At 38.2% G+C, this 20369-nt stretch overlaps 1 protein-coding gene across 1 annotated transcript in view; it reads right to left on the bottom strand.

The window, feature by feature from the left end:
* Positions 1–2299: 2299 nt before the first annotated feature.
* The window catches only part of supt6h (SPT6 homolog, histone chaperone and transcription elongation factor), a 29534-nt gene continuing 11464 nt past the window's right edge, over positions 2300–20369 (bottom strand). The window contains 21 exon segments of the mRNA NM_145118.1: positions 2300–3555; positions 6217–6413; positions 6788–6972; positions 7066–7140; positions 7223–7335; positions 7425–7549; positions 7994–8107; positions 10052–10290; positions 10380–10575; positions 10660–10800; positions 10901–11043; positions 11165–11312; positions 16002–16209; positions 16302–16429; positions 16551–16718; positions 17496–17633; positions 17724–17859; positions 17941–18017; positions 18110–18227; positions 19092–19231; positions 19332–19524. Coding sequence (NP_660094.1) covers positions 3366–3555; positions 6217–6413; positions 6788–6972; positions 7066–7140; positions 7223–7335; positions 7425–7549; positions 7994–8107; positions 10052–10290; positions 10380–10575; positions 10660–10800; positions 10901–11043; positions 11165–11312; positions 16002–16209; positions 16302–16429; positions 16551–16718; positions 17496–17633; positions 17724–17859; positions 17941–18017; positions 18110–18227; positions 19092–19231; positions 19332–19524 — 3172 coding nt within the window. The 3' untranslated portion in view covers positions 2300–3365.

Genomic DNA, 20369 nt, shown 5'->3' with positions numbered 1-20369 from the left:
TTATTGTCAGTTGGTTTTTCGACTGTAAATCATTTCCTTCCATATTTAACTATTAGCTATTCATATAATTCTTTACATAAATCTTGAACCATTTAAAGGCACAGTATGTCTTTTTCACCACTAGAGGGCACATATTCACAACAAACAAAAATGTAGTTTGATGACACTGACTGGAATCATGGGGGCTGTAGTCTTTGTTAAATCCTACTGGGCACTTGCAGAAGTCATGTTGATGGACGAGCTAAAGCACAGGTGTCAAACTCAGTTCATAAAGGGCCGCAGCTCTGCACAGTTTAGTTCCAACCCTAATTAAACACACCTGATCAAACTAATTGAGTCCTTCAGGCTTGTTTGAAACCTACAGGTAAGTTTCAATTCAATTCAGCTTTATTTGTATAGCGCTTTTACAATGTAGATTGTGTCAAAGCAGCTTCACATAAATGGTCATAGTAACTGGAAGTGTGTTGGAGCAGGGTTGGAACTAAACTGTGCAGGGCTTCGGCCCTCCAGGAATTCAGTTTGACACCCCTGAGCTAAAGCATTCAGAATGGATTATCACGGTAATTTGAAGCAGAGAAAGGCTGGAAGCTGCAGAAGCAAAACAAGACCAAAAAGAGAAATTGCTGATGAAAAACGAGAGAAACTTTTATTATGACACAGCTTCTGTTTTTTGCGGTTGGTATCATGTGCCGATGTTCTATTATAATGCTGCTCTGTGCAGTCTAATAAAAAGAATTTAAACATTAGTAAAAAAAAAAAACATTTGAGATAAAGTACATTAAAAGTCATCAAAATATTTATGTTTTATATCATTTTATGAAAATTTATTACATGTTGTGCATTTCATTGTCATAATTTTAAACAATTGTAATATTATAAATAATTTGTCAAGATTCAGGTTGAGGTAAAGACAAAAAAAAAAAAAAATGTACTGAGAAACAATCCAACTGTGGGATGTTCAGATAAAAAGCACATCTTGCACATCATTTTGTGTAACCACATTTAGTCATTATTATGTAAAGATTGTCATATATATATATATCTCTCAAAGCTTCATTTTTGATTTGTAATGTTTAATAAAAAGAACTTGTTTTAGACAACTTCAAATGCTATTGACTCAATATTTTTTAACTGAATGAAATGAAACATTAATGGAAAACTTATTTATTCAGCTTTTATGTGATAAATAAATCTCAATTTCCAAACATTTATCCGTATGACTGCCTTTGTGGTGCTGAGTCACAAATGAAGACTACCAATTTATTCTAAGAGAATGTCTGGTACCCCTTTATTTAGATGGTCCATTTGAGTATTAGTAGACTGTCTGCTTAATATCTGTTGATACTGTTCCTTTAACAGACATTTAATTGACTATAAGAAACTTTGCAAGTACATGTCAACTTACAGTAACCCTAACCTAACAGTCTACTTATAATCTAATGAGAATTAGTTAGCATGTAGATGCAATGCAATTCAAATTCAACAAACCGACAATCAAAATAAAGTGACCGAACGTCTCTCCACTTAAAGTCTGTTCGTGTAAAAACTGATGCGTTAAAATTTTTTTTATCTCGAAAAAAGAGATAAAAACAAAATCACACTAGTCCAGCAGTTTAAAGCTCATTGGTTCTTTCACATCAAGAAAGCATGACTGGGCTTATTCGAGTTTCTTCTGTTGGACAAAGAATTATCAGACATTTTGAAGAATATTGGGGACCACAGTAAACTTTTTTTTCATTCTATCAATGTCAATGGCTACCATTTATCTTTTAACATTCTTCAAAGCATCTTTTGTGTCCAGAAAAACAGAAAAAACATAAGGAACCACTTAAGGGTGAAAAAATTGGGTGAACTGTCCCTTTAAATGTTGTAAACATTGTTCAGTTAGTATTCATACATTAATAAAAGCCTGAATATGTTAATCATAGAAAGTGTTTATTCGGTCTTCTGAAAACCGAAATCATTCACTCAGATTTCATTTTGTGATTACAATCTAAATGTTAAACATTAAATTGAGGAAGATCTCAGCTCTCAGCATCGGAAGATGAACTGTCTTTAGATTTTAATGGCATGAGGACGAGTAAATGATGACATTTTCCATTTAATAAAACCCAAGGAATGTCACATGAAAAACCGCATTGCAGACAGTTTAGCATTATCTTAAGATCACTGCTGTGTGAAATGAATTCTCTCCGGTGTGAATACAAACAAACAAACCTTTCCTTTACTTACTCAAATCTCTATAGATCTTCAATAAACTCTCAGTTGAACACAAATAAAAACACGAATCAGATTCAGGTTTAATTGGGACAACTTTATCAAAGAAAAAATAATGAAATGGTCAGCAGTGAAATACACTGAACAGAAGGGTTCAGACACCGAGTTCATTTCCTGACCTGAAGGCAAAGCAAAGCCTCAGTGCTAAACGAACACATGATCAGGTCAGACACACTCGACTAGATGAGGGGTGAAAGAAAAAAAAAAGTTTGTTGCATGAAAATATTGTCACAGCCTGTTAATAAAGTTCTTTTTGCCTAAATCTCACAATTTCTGTCTATAGTGACACATGAAGGAAAGACGACTGCATGTGTGCGACACCTTCAGGAAGTCCAGCCAGCAAAGATACACACAAACAGTCCCCAAACCAGAGAAGCAAAAAAAAAAAAAGCCGTTCAGGGTCTTAATATCTTTTAGCACAATAGATCAGTTGATAATGTACGAGCTTCAAAGGTGAACATCTAAATGAATGGGCTGAGCAAACCTTAAAACCATCATTCCTCAATGTTTAGAAATTAAAACGTGGAAGATCCTGTAACAGTCCACAAAAACACAACATTTACAGGATCTCTTAATAATCGTCACTTACTTCATCTATTGTTTTAGTAGCTAAGCAGCTTCGCAAATCTCTTCAGTGCTTAATCCTCGTAACAGCCAAAACAGAACACTGATTCTGAATCATTACAGTGCTCTGTCTAAAACGGTTTTATTTCACCGTTTAAAGCCAAATACAAAAACGAAAAGCTCTGTGGGTTGCTCTGAACTAATGATCATACTGTGAATCGAACACCAGGTCTTGTGGGCACGATCATGCAGCGCCTCATGCTTTTCCTTTCAAATTTACTTAATAAAAACCGAAAAAAGCCTTAAAAAAAAAAAAGAACGAAAGAAAACCCTCGTGACAAACTTGTATGGTAGGTCCATTTCCTAAGTGTGTTTGTCGTCAGCACGTTTCAAGTGTTTGTCTTTGTATCAGTAGCTCTGAATGACTCTGAATCAAATACTTCTAGCAGCGAGAGAGCGCGAGAGACGGAGGGTGAGGGATGGATGTGGATGAACTTCTATATGACACTTCACTCAGCCCTGCTCTATCGGTCCATCTCGTCTAGCAATGGAGTGGCATCTCCAGCTATGGACATGGGTGTGCTCTCGATCATGGGGCTGGGGGACGGTCGGGGAGTCATGCGGGGGGTCTTTTGCTTCCGTCGTTCCGCTTCTTTCTCCTGTAGCCACTGTTCAGCCATCTTACCCCAATCCACGGCGGTGTGAGAGCTCGCCCTGCAGAGAACACAAACGCACAAGCATAGAAGTTTAGTACTTCACTCTGTAACTCCTTAATGGCTTAAGCACAGACGCTGCTACATTATTTATAGATTGCAGGGAGAACATTTTGATTGCTTTATTTACAGTGTAATATGGGAGCAACATATTCTGCTATTTAACACTGTTGTTTTGAACAAGTCTAAGGATTCAAACAAATAGGTTAAGGCAGTGGTCTCCAAACTCAGTCCTGGAGGGCCGGTGTCTTGCAGATTTTAGCTCAAACTTGCCTCAACAAACCTGCAAGGATGTTTCTAGAAAGTTAGTAAGAGCTTGATTAGCTAGCACAGGTGTGTCTGATTGAGGGAACTAAACTTTGTAGGGCACCGGACCTCCAGGACTGAGTTTGAACACCCCTGGGTTAAAGCATACACAATCCACTGAGTTTTGGTGACTAACTTAAAGTCCACATGAAATTAACTAACCGTATTGATTTTGTTAGCTCACATGCTAGTTTTGTGAACATCACATCTGTATGTCATTAAAAACGAAAAATTGTTTCCCCTTGTTATCTAAATTAAAATCTGAAAATGCACTTCATGTTTATTTTTTTTGTTGACTTGTTAGATTATGTCTGGGCATATTGGGGCGTAGCTAACATACTTAACAACGTCCCTCCAACTGTTCGTTTTGACAGCACTATGACAACATACAGAAATGGTGAGAAGGACGAATCTGCTAGGTTGTATTAACTCTCCCCAAACCATTTTCCTGATCTTTCTGAATGAAATGCCTACTTTACTACATCCAATCAGCCTGTAGTAGAAAAAACAAGTCACGCCCATCATCTCATCATTCAATTTTTAATTTCACTAGGGAACTGCGTCACTATATATCTATAAAATAAAATATATTATATATTCATTAGGGGGAGGAGGCAGGAAGGGGTTTTGCAATCATCCACGTGTGCTCAGTTTCATGCTAATTTGGATGTACAAAAAACATTTGCATTGGGTTCCGCGTACGCAGTGTTTTATACATCTGAATTTTTTTACTGTGTGCGCACATTTACAGCTTTGTCCTCACGCAATGTTTTAGTATTAACTCCATGCAAGTCTTTGTACATGAGGCCCCAGAGTTCACATTTCATCAAACAATACATCAATTTTTTTGCATATAATAAAAAAAAAGTTCCAGGTTGTATATGTATATTTTGTTCTCTGACAGTAGGTGCGGCTTCTGTCATGGTGACCTTCTGTCCATCCATTCATTTTATATGCACATTATATATTAGAGATGCACCAAAAGAAAAATCATTCTGGATCCACTTTGCCCAAAACCAAAACTGTTCTGTAATTATCATTAATTTCTTAAATAATACTAAGTACAAATTTGTAAGACTTTTAAAATTTGACTTAAATTATAATAGTGATTTTAAAACAATTGAAAGTCATCATTTTACCAGCGTTGCCATGACAACACATTAGCGCTAATAAGCAGAAGGAACAACTACATTAAGTATAATACTAAATCAACTGTCACCACATGATTTGAGCAGATTACACTCACACTAGGCACAGTTGTCTTGAACTGTGCCGGGGGAGGATTGTGCCCCTCCCCCCTCCCACTCGGCCTGCACTCACCCTGCAATTTTACCTTTTGAGAGCATTGCTTGCATCATCAATAATGCGACTGTTTCATTTTGAAGCGCTCTCACTCAGTACAGTGGTGATTGCTTTAGTTATACTCTTTTTTTATTATTTTAAGTCGTTTAGGATGCAGTGACACGGCTTCAAATCTTGTGCTGACCAGATCCACCACTTTTCATTGAAAAGTAAGAATGATTAATAAATCCATATGTAACAGTCCCTTAAAAGTGATGTCGGGTCTTCAGTTTTGGGTTCAGGTGTGTTTTGCACTCACACCACAAGTGTACCTCGCCTGAACCCAACTAAATCACACTCTGGCACACCTCTTGTTACTGGAACGTTTTGGAGAACTCACACTTGTCAAACAAACAGGGAAATGGGAGTCAAAAGCACCCAGATATGGTTCGGTTAGGGTTAGGTTGATTTACACTTTTGTGTCAAGCACGCACATATGGTCCATTGCAGTCACATACCTCTCGCCGTGGCTAATGCGGACGTTGACGCACACCTCTCAAAAAAATAGAACTGTACATCGCAATGACACATAGTGCAAGCTCTGTGATTGGTCAGCTTGGTAGGGCGAACCCATTGGAGCAAGTGTTTACAAGAGTTAAATCCTATGAAGGAGCTCCAGATGGAAACTGTTGTTTTGTGTTTACCTTATAATTAAAGTTGTTGCACGCCAGTTCCTGCCTCAGAATGAGCAAGTTTTAGCTACTTGTACATTAAGGTAGCGTTCAGGAAAAAAAAAAAACACACCCATAAGAAAACACTACATAAGAGGAACATAAAAACCTACTGCCAGCTAAAGTATTGGAAATATTACAGCAGAGCAACACAAACATCAAACAGAAGTATAAATGCACGGCTACGCGCAAGGCAGGCACAGTGGGTCACGCCAATCACTCAATGCAGAAGTATAAACCTGTCTTAACAAGGACAGTCATAAAATGTTGTTCGTATTGTGTATGTGACAAATGGCATCTGACATTTTGAATGTGAAGACATTCAGATTCACAGTAGTACTCACTTGGGCTGTGGCGTCCTCACTCTCGATGAAGATGATGATGGAGTGGAAGATGAATGCTGATGGTGTCCATGTGAGGACTGTGGTGTGCTGCTGGGATACTGTGGTGTGGTCATGGCCTGCTGCTGGCCTGGTGTGGTGTAAGAGTAGCTGGGCGTCATCAAGGGTGTCGCCATTGGCTGCTGGGGTGTTGCGAACACCTGGAAAACATGAAAAGAAAAAAATTAAATCAGTTTAATTAAGTTTTAATTTAATAGGATAAAAAGTCAGAGGCTGGGTCAGTTGGCGTTTCTGTGTGGAGTTTGCATGTTCTCCCCATGTTGGCGTGGGTTTGCTTTGGGTGCTCCGGTTTCCCCTACAGTCCAAAGACATGCGGTACAGGTAAATTAGGTATGTGTGTGAATGCAAGAGTGTATGGGTGTTTCCCAATGTTGGGTTGCAGCTGGAAGGGCATCTGATGCGTAAAACAAATGTTGGATAAGTTGGCAGTTCATTTCGCTGTGGCGATCCCGGATTAATAGAGGGACTAAACCAAAAAAAAAAAGAATGAATAAAAGTCAAAGAGGTGTCATACATGATAAGCACTGCTGCTGCCTCCTCCTCCTCCTGCACTGCTGCCGCCGCTGTAGCCATACTGGCTGGAGGCCCACTGAGCCGGTGTGGTGTTGGGGTTTTGGCCCTGCCCTGTAACCGCTGCAATGGCGTTGAACATTTGGGACGTCATGTTACGTGGAAGAGAGTTCACAGCTCGAGTCAAGTCTGAAAGAAAAGATACAGGTTTGTTTATGAGTAGGATTAAAGTTTTAGAAATCCCTTCTGTTTTCAGTGGAGACTCAAGTGTGTCTGTCAAACCTGCAATGTTGATGTTGGCAGGTGTGGCGTTTACTGATGCTGGCGTTCGCGTTCTGCTGCTGGCTGGCGTCACACCTTTACAGACAAATCAACACTGCATTAAAAGAAAGAACAACAATGTTAGGCCAGAGCTGGGGTGCAGATGGAGACTACTAACCTGGCACAGGATCCTGGTAGTGATCTTTGAACCAGCGGAAGAGGCCATTGACCGTAGGGAATATCTGCGAGCGATACCTAAAGCCATCTGGAGTGATGGTTACATATTCTATCCTGCAAAATTGATCAAAAGCAAATGTTATTGAAAAAATATTCTGAACTGTGTGACCTGTGTCTTGCATTGGTGGGGTAGTGAGTGTTACCTCGGCTTCCCTCTAGGCTGGTAACCCAGCAAGAATTTGCCAGGCAGGTCTCTACATGCTGAGATGTAGTAAGGGATGAACGTCGGCTTTTCTTTCTTTGTCCTTACTAGAAGCTCCTCCATTTTCTGAAAAGATACATAAGATAATAAATGCATGCTTCATCTTATTTGTAATAAATGTCTGCTGTTTTTATATTGACCTTATTCTCTTCAGACGAGCGGGCGCTGCCATTTGAATCTTTTTGGCACGAGACTTCCGGTCTCATTCACTTCCATTCATTTTTAGACATTAAAAACTGCTCGTTTCGCTGTTTGATCTTGCAAACTGATATGTCCTTGTTATATTATTCTACTTGGTCTGTATAGTCATGCAAACATTTGTTTGTAGAGCAAGTAGTTTGACCGTTTTTTGCCGTTTATTATTCCTAGTCATTTCTCCCATAGGCGACTGAAACGCAAGTTCTAAGACAATCGCGAAAACAGGCGCACTTCCGCATTTTAGAATAAGGTCAATAATGAGGGTATAAATCAAGATTAAATGAACAGATGGTAGTTAATCAGAATAATCACCTTCCTGTCGCCCCCATTGCACTCATGGAAGTACTTGTGGCCGAGCAGATCTCGTGCGAATGCAGCCATGGGCTGGACATATCTGGCTGTGATTTCATCCAGATCCTCAAACTCCTGCAGACAACCACATATACTGTTAGACGTCAAATAAACCATTCATGGTGTTTCTCTTTCATCCGCACTTTTCAAAGATTTAAGAAAGTATAAAACAAAACGCACAACAATTCAGAATGGAAGTGATCTAGGGATTACGTCCAAAACAAAGCAAAAGTTTTTCATTTACATGGGATTTTTAAAGTTGTGCACACATTATAAGTTCATTTAAAACATTCAAGCTACAAGAAATTATTATTTATAATATATTTTATAACTTTAACATAGCTCGAAATTAACTTCAAATATTTAGGAGCACAAGAAAAAGTATAGGAGCACCCACCAAACATGAATGAGCACCACTGCAAATTGTATAAAGGGATTTATTGTATTTGAAAACAACATCAATTAGGACTAACAAAAAACAGAAACAACTATCTAACTAATGCTGTGAGGACTTATTAATATTTGTGCAATAATTCCAAAATGAATGTCTAATAATTATAGAACGTTAATGATGATGACAACAATAACACTAACAATGAATTACATTTCTCAATATCATGCTGCCTTGACTTTGCTTTAATGCGAGTTATCTGCTATAAAAAGTCCTACTGTTACTGTATGAAAAATACATTTATGGTTTGCATCCAACAAATGAAGCATTGCAGTAAGAAATAATTATTTTGCACCATTGTTTTCATATGCATGTCAATTTAATAAATAATATTTCTGCTACAAAACAAAATATTATAATAAATCACTCAAATTCAAGGCTGAATGCTGAAAAGCAGTAATCAGTAATTAAATAGAAAAATAATATAAATCTCAAGAAAGAATGACAAAAGAAAGTAAGAAAAGTCTCAGTTCCATCACTCTTTAAAAGTTTTGGTTTGGGTTTGTGTCATTTTAAATGCTTAGTCTTGTTATGCACAAATTTCCATTGTTCTGTGTTTGTGGAAAAAAGCAGGGTGTCAGCAGGCCCAATACATGAGTGGGGCAGAGCAGGATTCTTGCGATGAGCACTGGCGCAATACCTTAATTATACACCGCAGTTTCAGTTTAAACTTATAAAAGGCAAGCTTCTTAGGCGATGATGTGTACAGTGTAATATTTTACATTTAGTGGATATTTGCGCTGAACACGCAGTGAATGTAACGCATTGAGATTCGGACACTTTCTCTGAAAACACTCCATTGATCTCAACATTCACCACATGATCCCTGTCATCTGCGCCATTATTTGTAACTTAAGGTGGGGTTTGCAAACCTGGGTATTTTTCACTCTTCAGCTGTTTGCTCTCATCTGACAGCAAAAAGCCTCGAGTGATTGACAGCTATTATGAACCAATATAGCGGCAGGGAAGACCGATTCAGCACATTTGAAAAAAAAAAAAAAAATCAAAACAGGTCACACTACAACCAAAATAAGCAATCGCACAAATACTCCCAAATATATTATGAGGTCGCATAGATTCAAGTTTGGGTGCATATGCAACCAAAATGGTCACAATTTCGAGCCCTGTTTAACAAAGAGTAATGGTATATAGCACGGGTGTCCAAACTTGGTCCTGGAGGGCCAGTGTCCTGCAAATTTTAGCACCAACTTGCCTCAACACACCTGCATGGATGTTTCTAGAAAGCCTAGTAAGAGCTTGATTAGCTAGCTCAGGTGTGTCTGATTGGAACTAAACTTTGCAAGACACTGGCCCTCCAGGAACGAGTGTGGACCACCCTGGTATATAACAGTGAGACATGGCTGTATTTCAGACACGAGGTCCCTACATTAATCCAAAAATCCTAAAATAATGAATTATTTCCAAACAGGGGTACTAAAATCATGCAGTGCAGTGTAAACGGTTACATATAGATATCTCTCATGAAACTAAATATACAATTTTTTGTAGTAGTATTTTTTCAATATTGTGCAGCCCTCATGTATGCTGGAGCCATAGGAACAGCTCACCTCAGTGTTAATCCAGAGTGTATGTCCAAGGCTGAAGGCGTTTTCTTTGCCCTCTTCACGGACGTCCACATGCTGATAGATCCCATCTGCCACCTTCCACGTCACCGTCAAATGGTTCTCCCCTTTACTGCTCGGTCGAATCACCACATCACCCTGGTCCATGGACTCCATCATCTTCTCTGCTTGTTTGAAGTTGATGTTGTGGAAGGATGGATGCGCAATCACACGCTTGATGTAAGCTAGAAAAAAAACACACAAAAAAAAGTCATACTTGGATCACACACAAAATAAAGATAATGAATGCTCTTAAAAGAAGATCAATGCTGACTGGTTCTCTGCTGTTTCTTCTTCTGCTCCTCTTCCTGTTTAACATCATCTGTCTCAGCATCAAAGTCATAATAGGTGTCTTTGGGAAGTTTCCATTCGTTGTTCTTATCGCTCAGATCAGACGTTCTGCAAGTGAGATCTACATTGAACTTCTCAATGTCGATCTTCATTATGCGGCAGTGCACGGTCATGCCAGGCTAAATGAAGAGAAACACACACAAGTGTTTTGTAAGGCAAAGCATTTATAGTGAACAATGCCAGATGATGTTAGATTAACTCACCTTGACCCTCTCCTCGGGGTGCTTGACCACTTTGTCACTAAGAAACTTAGTTGGAATGAAGCCCATGACGGCGTTATCTAACCTGGTTCTTACTCCGATGGCTTGACCAGGACAGGAGCCGCTGTCAAAGTGATTCCACACCTGAGAAATACACAACACCATGGTAACAGCATTCACTGATGTGCAAAAGCTAAAATGAACAGTCTCATTCCTTTAAAAAGATATCAGAAAAGCTTCCCACCTCACTGAGCTCAGGGAAGTTGTCCTGCTGGCAAAAAGGACACTGCCAGAGTCCAGTCTCATCATTACGGATGGCCTGGTCATAACTCTCACCTTGTGGTCGTCTGTGTGCGATGTTAGTTACTACACAGGTGATCAGTTTACCTGTAGATGCACAAAGATTTACATTATATATTAAAAATACAAAAATATCACCATAAATATCACAGAGCATGGATCATTACGATCTTTTATCATTTCTAAAAGCAATCAAGTAGTGGTTTACCAATATAGAAAGTCTCAGGTGTCTCCTTGGTGAGCATGTTAAAGACTTCCTCTGTGTTGGGAGGTCTGTATGGAGCTCTCAGGTCTTTATATCTACAGCTGAGCTCTGCTCGGATGTCATACAGTGTAATTCCCTTATTACCATAACCCTAAAAAAGATAGAAAAATGTCTAGTTAAGTACGTGTTCAAATCAGTTACGTTTGAAGCCTGCTAACATTAAACAATGAGGGTATACTATGAAACACTGGCCCTGTTTACAGCTGGCATTAAGATGCATTTCTGTCCATCAGATCACAAGTAGGTGATGCTAAATACATATATAAATGTCTTCGGTAAGGTTTCCACTTAAAAAAAATAAATAAAAAAAAGGAAATAGTCTCAATAAAAAAATAAAAAAAAATACAAGTAAGTCACAATAAACTCATGTAAAAGGAATAGTTCACCAAACTATTTAGTTCATCCATCATTTACATCATCCTGAACTTGTATCTACAGATATACTGAAAAATATTCGACAAATAATCAGCCACTGATATCCATAGTACTTTGTGTTTCTACTACTGTATGAATGTATACAGCTGCTTTTTCTCCACCATTCTTCAGAATATCTTGTTTTGAAAGAAGTTTATAAATATTTAGAACCACTTGAGTGTGAGTAATGGTGAGGAGGTTTCATTCGGGGTCCCACTCATTCATAAACAGAGGATTAAAAAGGCTTTTTAAAGCACCATTCTAATCAAGCACCTTTGTCACACCGCCATCATATTAAGTGTATTATTTGCCAGAGTCCGTGTACAAGATTTAATTTAAGATTTTTAATTGAAGAATTTCTCTCTTTTTTTGTTGTGTTTTTGACAGCAGTACAGTACAATTGTGGAAACAAATTTAAATTCAAACTTAATTCAAGCACTTTTAACAACCTATGTTCTAAGTACTTTCTGTACTTTTCTTTTACTGATAGATTAATCCTAAATCTGGAGAGAGAGGGAGAAAGAGAGGGAGTGAGGGAGAGAGGGAGAGAGAGAGAGAGAGAGAGAGAGAGAGAGAGAGAGAGAGAGAGAGAGATTGCATTAATGCATGAGTAAGGCTTGGTTCAAACCAATCAGCGCGCTCTATTGTGCAACTTCATTAATATTCATTACTGTCAGAATGTAGATGGCAGAGACGCCACGTTGTATTAACAAAACAAGCATGAAGTGTTGCTTTTATAGTTTGCTGCAGTTAAGTTTTGTTTTCATTTCTCTCTGTGAGAGCGCAGCTAGCGTCCCGTGTGGATTAACAGTGTACGTGACGCGCGACAACAATAACTTAAATGTCTAAGGAGGATTATTGTTTACCTGAGAGCTGTTCTCATCTGCAAACGCTGAGATCCGGATTCGCTTGTAGTCTCCTCTAAATAAAGACACGGCTGTAGTTGCTGTGGATTGTCCTGTCTCTACAGATTTGGTAAGTGAGCGACCAGTGCTCTTTGTTTATTCAGTTCGTATTTTATTCGTATCAAACAAACTATTGCACCGAGTGTAAACAAGTTAGCACTAACAGTTACAACCAAACTATAACCCCGTGTTGGATTTTGTGACCGGAATAACACACGCGGCTTTCTGACTACCTGCCGTGTGCATCTAAGTTTCCGGGAAATGCTGAGTTTTTTTTTCTCTCATTCGCCGTGCAGTATCAAACATTGCATGAAAAATACACGCTTAGAGCAGTTCCTCGAATCAAATATCACGTTTGTCGGGAGGGACATGAATGAATTCCCTGAATGAAAGAGCCAAACTGCAGTTAAAGTCCACCATTTAATAATTTGGCAAATAATTCGACTACAGATGTCCATGTAAACACAGTCACATTGTCCGCTGTGGTTGTGTGTTTTGACTCTTAGGCCCCGTTTACACTAATGCGTTTTAGTTTGAAAACGCATAAGTTTTGCTACAGTTACGCCATCCGTCCACACTACGCCGGAGTTCTCGAGCGCCGAAAACGGAGCGTTTCGAAAACGCTGGAGAGGCCGTTTTCATTCTGAAACGCTGCTGCTCCGTCTCAGTGTGGATGATGGAAAACGGAGACATTTGAAAACGGAGGCGGGCCTGCAGACATTCGCCTCTCTGATTGGGGCTTTTCCTGAATATTAAGTAGCCTAACACGCACAGTTCAGTCCTGCATCTTCTCCGTGTAAGTTAAAACTTCGCAAGTTTGATCATGGCTGCAGTCTCTTCTTCTCAGTTTGATATGGAAAACAGACTATACCGAGGACACGGGTAAATCTTCAAAGGGAACAGTGTACTTTATAACTTCATTCACATCACCCTGTCTACGTTGTTTTACTTTCTCAACAATAAAATGTAAACATGATATAAGGAACTGCCTATTTTCATTTTAATATTATTAACTAAACAGACAGCAAAAATGTTGAGGCGCCGTGCTGCAAATATGAGCGTCATCTTCACTGTGTGTATATTTATAACAAAACGGAGCCGATAACAACTGCCTCCTTTCAATTTCAGTGAAAATACGAAACACACCCTCTCTTTGCTGAATATCAGTTTTAATCGATAATGGCCATTATAAAAGTATAACATACAATAAGTTTATACATTATAGGAAATAAAGGCAAGCGATCAGTCAATATACAGAATGTACGTGCTTACATTAATCATTAACTTATCTTTGCGCTTAGCCAAAACACGTTACCTGAGAACAAGTAATAGATTCCAATGTCCAATGAATATGTCGTTAAATAAAGACAACAAGATGAAAGAAATATTCCGTTTAATAAATATAGTGAGGTTAGATCCAGCGGGAGATGCTTGATGAGAAGTCCGACTAGCACAGCTCTCATCTGGGTAGATTGGCTACAGCGCTTGCCTGAGAGTGTGTGTGTGGTCACGTGATGTGCGTTTTCAGCGTTTTGGTGTGGACGGAGAGCAGTTCAGAAACGCTGGGTGAAACGCGAGTGTGGACGCGGATCGTTTTCATTCTAAAACGCCGTTTTAAAACTAAAACGCACTAGTGTAAACGGGGCCTTAAATTCAGCGCGCCCAAATAGACAATCCCACACCAAGCCTCTTTTCTTCCTCCGACACTCCCCCCTAAACAGAGCTGGACACGCCCACTTTTCTGACTTTTTCCAAAGTAGAGGTGTGAAAACACCCTGCTGAAACGAGGGGGTTTCATGGCCCTTTAACTGCTAGACATAAGCCTACTTGTTAACTTGCGGGACGATAATGTATAACCCGTGCCTACAGACATATTTGCCAAAGAAGCAAAATGGAAGAAGAATATTGCTGTTTGATACAGACGTGTTGATGCCAAACCAGCACTGATGTTGACCTGGATCTGCGTCATAAACACAACTAATAGGCTTTACGTTTTATTTTACAGCTTATAAAACATGTATGCACATTAATGCAATATCATATTTAAACAACAAAACTATTTACAAAATGTCAACATATGCACGCGTTGTCATAGTCTTTTCATCACGGCAGCGCGCATTTGAACTGTGAGGGGGAGAGAGGAAACCATACAGCAAGACATAATCTTTAAAATAATGATTTTTATTAAAAATGTAAAAAGGTTTTGTGATATAATAACAGTGGGTCATTAAATAAATGCATATTTTCCGTGAAGCGGGCAATTTGAGGAAGTCTGTGATTTTTATTTGACGGAAGAAAAAAACTATGATTGGAAAAAAAAAACAGCCTATGCCAGTTATTAAAAAGAATCAGTCAGTGTTTTCATTTTGTAATATAAATTAATTATTTAAGTGAAAATACTGTAGGACAGTCCTATTTATTTTATTTAGTTTAATCTGCTCTTCTGTGCTAAACACTGCAGGTGCGTGAAAAAGCTCTGTTATTATGTTCTGTTATTAATATGCTAGCATGTTAAAATAAATCAGTATTTTAAAATGCAATATTTAATGTGTCAGACACAAAATAGATAAAGGTAAATTGATGGCTTGCACGAAACATTTTACATGCAACAAGCCGGCCAGCTGTGCTGCCACGGTCATGTTTGACGCGTTGTCTGTTACAACGACAGGTCCTTCCAATTGATGTCCCATTCTTCCTACGCAGTTTTCAGTAACTGCATTGTTAGTTAAGGCAAACAGAAGCTTGTTGATGATGTTATACAGTGTAGTTTGCCTTGAATCAAGAGGTTTTGGTTGAGGTCGCAGTGCCGCTAATTCATTTGCCTGGTGTTTTGTTAAGTGATAACGCAAGTTCGTAGTGTTTCCTGAATATTTTAAGATAGATTTGCAAAGCTTACAAATGGCATTTTTTATCTAATTCAGTACTCTGGTATAGTGTTAAAGCCAAAGTGCAGCCACACGTCAGCTCTAAAAGCAGAAGGCTCCTTTATATTTTCCACTATGCTCACTCTTGCTTACTGCTGATACCATACTAAGCGTTTTGTTGATAGCGAGTTTGCGACATCTACTAGAGCAAAGTAGGAGGTTGTTTGGCACAACATGAATCGATACTTCAGGTTGGACAATCGATACACTATCGTGAAATAAATTATCGAGACAGTTAGATATATCGATATTTTTGCACAGCCCTAGTGTCTTGCAGTGCTGCCTTTGTAATAAATGTAAAGCTAATTACATTTGTCGACTCCCCTTTTTGGCTGATTCAAAAAAAGGTCCGATCCCTGACTAAAAAAAAAACCATAATGTGATCCGAACCGTGAGATTTGTGATTTGTCACACCACTACTAGAAATCCTGTTCATTTTTGGGTGAACTATCCATTTAATATCAATGCCTTGATTCACAAAACTCATCTCATCACAAACTAGAAAAATGGCCACCAAGACTAAATCCCAAAGCTCACCTGTCTCTCCAGCTCCTCAGCGAAGGCATCCAGATCCAGATCTTTTAACCTCTCCGGATTCTCAAGAATCTCCTCTAGTGCTCCAGCTGGGTTGGCATCTTCTGCAGATTCATCATACTCTAGAGCATCCACCGCCATTTTACGTGCCCACTCGTATGTTTCAGGGTGAACTCGAGAGCCGTCCAGAACTTCAATGTAGGAGTCAGTGCTGCATGATGAAAGATTAGATCACTTTATCTATTCTGGCTGTATGCAGCACGACTTAGAAGAGCTGCACACACATTATGTTTAAAATCTTACCTGTCTCCAAGAGAGGCTGTGTCAATCTTGATAAATCCAGCACAGTTAATGAAGACTTTGGGCCCCATATGGCACATGGTGACCAACTGGGTTCGGTTCTCTAACCTAGTGTTGTTCTGCTTAAGAATCTGAGGGAGAATGGAAATGTGCAGAAGATGATTTAATGTTCTTCACTTGATTTAATGCTTCACTTGAAATAAACCTAAATAAAATGAATAGTATAATTGAGATGTTAGGAAAATGTCTCACCTTAAGCAAGTGTGAGCCTTTTCTTGGTCCGAGACCACAGATGTACTGGACCAGGCTCTGGGTATAAGGGTGAGCGATGGCTCGGTTCACATCCACACCAACCTCATTCACTCGGTTTATGAACTCACAGTAGAGCGCGCTCAGCAGTTCATCTTTCACTACATGCTCCTGAGGAACAACAAAATGAAAATACACATAGCTGATTAGCCCTTTTAAGCGTTTATTAAATATTTAAGTGTGTTGAACAGAGCAAAAATTATTTTCACAATTAAATGTTATTAGCCTTAAGATTGTTTCCACCTAATTGGCTACAGAACAAACCATTGTTGTCTAATGACTTCCTCATTTAATCTAACTTGTCAAGTTAAAAACATTGACCTAATTAAGCCTTTAAAATGCCCTTAATGCTGAATACTAGTATCTTGCAAAATAACTAGTAAAATATTATGTACCATCAGCATGGAAAAGACAAAAAAATAGTGATTACAATTATTATTTTTAAAAAGTTGTTCTTTTTGAAACTCCAATAAACAGCACGTGGGAAATAGTTGAAAAATAAATAATTTCACAAGGAGACTAATAATTTGAGAATTGGTTTGGAAACAACGTTCTTAAGCCTTCTCAAAAAATAAATAAAAAATTGCTAACTAACAAATGCAAATTTGCTCAAACTAAAACTAAATGTAAATATGACAAGACAAAATTAAAGAACTAAAAACTTAATTTATTAGAAAAATGAAAAGTTAAATAAATGAAAAGCAAAAGATTTTCAGTTAAACTCAGAATGAAAATAAAAGCTGAAAATAAAACCAATTCAATACTATAAAAGTTTATTAAGAATATTAAAAGTCATCACAATGTTGAACTGTCGCAAATGAGCAATTCTAAAGCATTTAAGTATAAATGTCAAAAGGCAGGCCATGAGAGGCAGGAATATGCTTTTACCTGCAGGGGATGCAGTTTTAAACACAGGATGTCATCATCAGTACTGCAGACTTGGGCAAACTCCACTAGTGGGTCCTGGATTTTGCGAGCCACAGACACAGCCTGCCGAAGCAGAGGTGGGTAATCCCTGAAATCCGCCTATGCGAGGAACAGCATGACAATGAAAACGTAAGAATAAGATCCTACTTCGGTTTTGTGTGTAAGATGCGTTTCTCTCACTCCACTGACCTCAGACTTCTTGCTGTTCATATAAAGCACAGCAAGTTCATTGTCCACCAACTCCACTCCCACCACAGGCAGAGAGGAGTTCTGCTCTAGCTCACTGATGGTGCGCTTGATGTCCTCCATCACCATATGCGCATCACTGCATGCATGCAAACACAATATTAGCATGTGAAGCTCTTATGAAGGTTCAAAATCACAAATTCAGCAATGATAAACGCACCGATTCTCCCCAGAAACAGCAACAACATGTGGCTTCTTACTGAGGAGGAATTTTTTGAGGTTTTCAACATCTTGTTGCTACAAAACAAGCAGTAGTTTAAAAACAAATGATCAAATGTAATTAACAAACAACTAAGCAGTTAATCATTCTGAGGGCTTCTGTTTCTTACCTTTTTCTCTCGTTCATCTTCTCTCCATGCATTTCTCCTCTTCAGGAAATAAGGAAGTCTAAGGAAATCCACCACCTCTCCTTCACCATTAATGAGAGAGCAGAACACTGGTGTGTCTCTACACAAACACAAGCAAACGACATCAGATCCCATTCAAAACCATACAGAGTAAGCAAACTTATACTCCAATACTCTCACTTGATAACCATAATCATATTATGGCCAGTAACCAGCAAACGGAATATATCAAAATGATTACAAGTTTAAGATATGTAATTTGATGTTACCAATAGGGATTTATTTCAGCAGATACAACAAAGTGAACCCTTTTGGCCAATTCTGATATTGATATTTTCCAATTTCATACAGTACTAGCTAGTTATTTTCTCCATTAAATTCATTTTATTGAACATGGATTGGATTCATTTAGCATTCAACCATCAAGAGAGGCACAAGTTATAATATGAAAATTATCAAAGGAAATGTGTCATTTAATATTTATTTTTACAGCATTAACTGTTATTTGTCATACAATACAAAAACTTTTTACTTGATAAACTTAAACCAATAAAGCCAGAAAAATATTGACTCACTAAACTGTAGATGGTTTTTATAGTCCAAGACATTTTAGCCCAAACTAACCATTGTCTTGTGCGAGTTCTTAAGCACGTTGCATACCAGCTGCTTTTTAAATGCATTTTTTAGGCCTAATATTTGCAAGTATTTACTGAATAAATGACTCTTGTTAACCGAACAATTGGGACCAAACCCGCAACCTTTTGATTACAAGTCCAATTCCCTAGACCTTAGGTCAACTGCCCCCTGAATTATTGATTTTGCTCAGAGAAAAATGTTAAAAGTTTTAAACGTGGAGCTCATTTCCTCCATATAATTAATATATTAGGATATGATACCATTTGTCCAAAATTTTTAAATATCCATACAAACAGTAAACACTTTCTCACTCCATTCAAATACACACCTGCCAGAAGCAAAGGCCACTCCGAGCACACGGATGCCCTTTCCTTGTGACTCATCCATAAGGTCATCGTCCTCCTCCACCTGTTGATCAGGCCGATAAGGAGCCACCTTCAACCAATTATACAGCTTCTTGCAGCAGGACTGTCCCCCAGAGACAAGAGCACAAGTCAATATATTATAGACTACGGTTTTTGTGTACAGAAACTTGGTTAGCAGCGAACACATTAAATCAATGGGTCACCTTAACAATATTGTCCTTTGCTTCAGCGATAAGCTTGTTCTTTAATTCTTTGGCCATCTGTGGATACAGGAACTGCTGCAGGGATCTTTCAATGGCGAGAGTTCTCTGCTTGTTCCACTCCTGCACCTGGTGACTGAACTCATCCCTGTAGTAGAACTGCTTGATCTCATCAAAGTAAGTCTGATCTCCATACCTGTAGAAATGGCAAACATCTGGTCACCAACATTAACTTAAGCCCATGATCTCAGACCTTGCTCAAAGGCAATATCTAACCATCAAAGAAGTGTGATGCAACCAATTGAATTGAGACAATTAAGAGTGAGCCGATCATATGAAGTGCCATTATTAACAGTTAAATGTTATTAATAACAGTGAAATAATGGTTCAACCGGTACTACATTAGCATTTTAAAAATCAACTGTAATAAAATCAGGCAATCTATAAAAATATAAAAAAGCCAGCCTCTGACATGTCTCTCAGTAAGACGACTACTGTACCTTAACTTGATTATTTATTATACAATTAGAAATGCATGTATCTTTCAGCATGGTATAGAGAGCTGTATATTAACATTTGCAAAACTATGGCATTTAATTTATAGCCTTATCTCAGCTGGATTAAATAAATAGAGACACGCAACACTTCACATCAATAAAAAAAAAATTTCTTGTACTTATTTTTCTGTTATTTCAGGAGGTACCAGCAGAGTGAAAAACATCTACCAGTCAATCGCGATCAATGTGTTGGTGACAATTGCCTTATGAAGATTACTTGTTCCATATTTGTTTATTAAACACAGAAGATATTTTGAAGACTGAAAACCGATAGTCTTTGAATTCCATAGCATTTATTTTTTTACTATGAATGTCAGCGGCAACTGGTTTCTAACATTCTACAAAATCACTTTAGTTGATTCAAGTAAATTTTTCCATTTATAGGTATCCCTTTAACAATTTATAACAACCCCTTTCCACTGAGTGGTACAATATGGTAGACATTTTTGGCTGTTTCCACTGTCAAAAGGTACCAAAAAGTGAA

The sequence above is a fragment of the Danio rerio genome, chromosome 21 (assembly GCF_049306965.1).
Source record: "Danio rerio strain Tuebingen ecotype United States chromosome 21, GRCz12tu, whole genome shotgun sequence".
Taxonomy (NCBI): Eukaryota; Metazoa; Chordata; class Actinopteri; order Cypriniformes; family Danionidae; genus Danio; species Danio rerio.
This window is presented reverse-complemented; position numbering and strand designations above follow the sequence as displayed.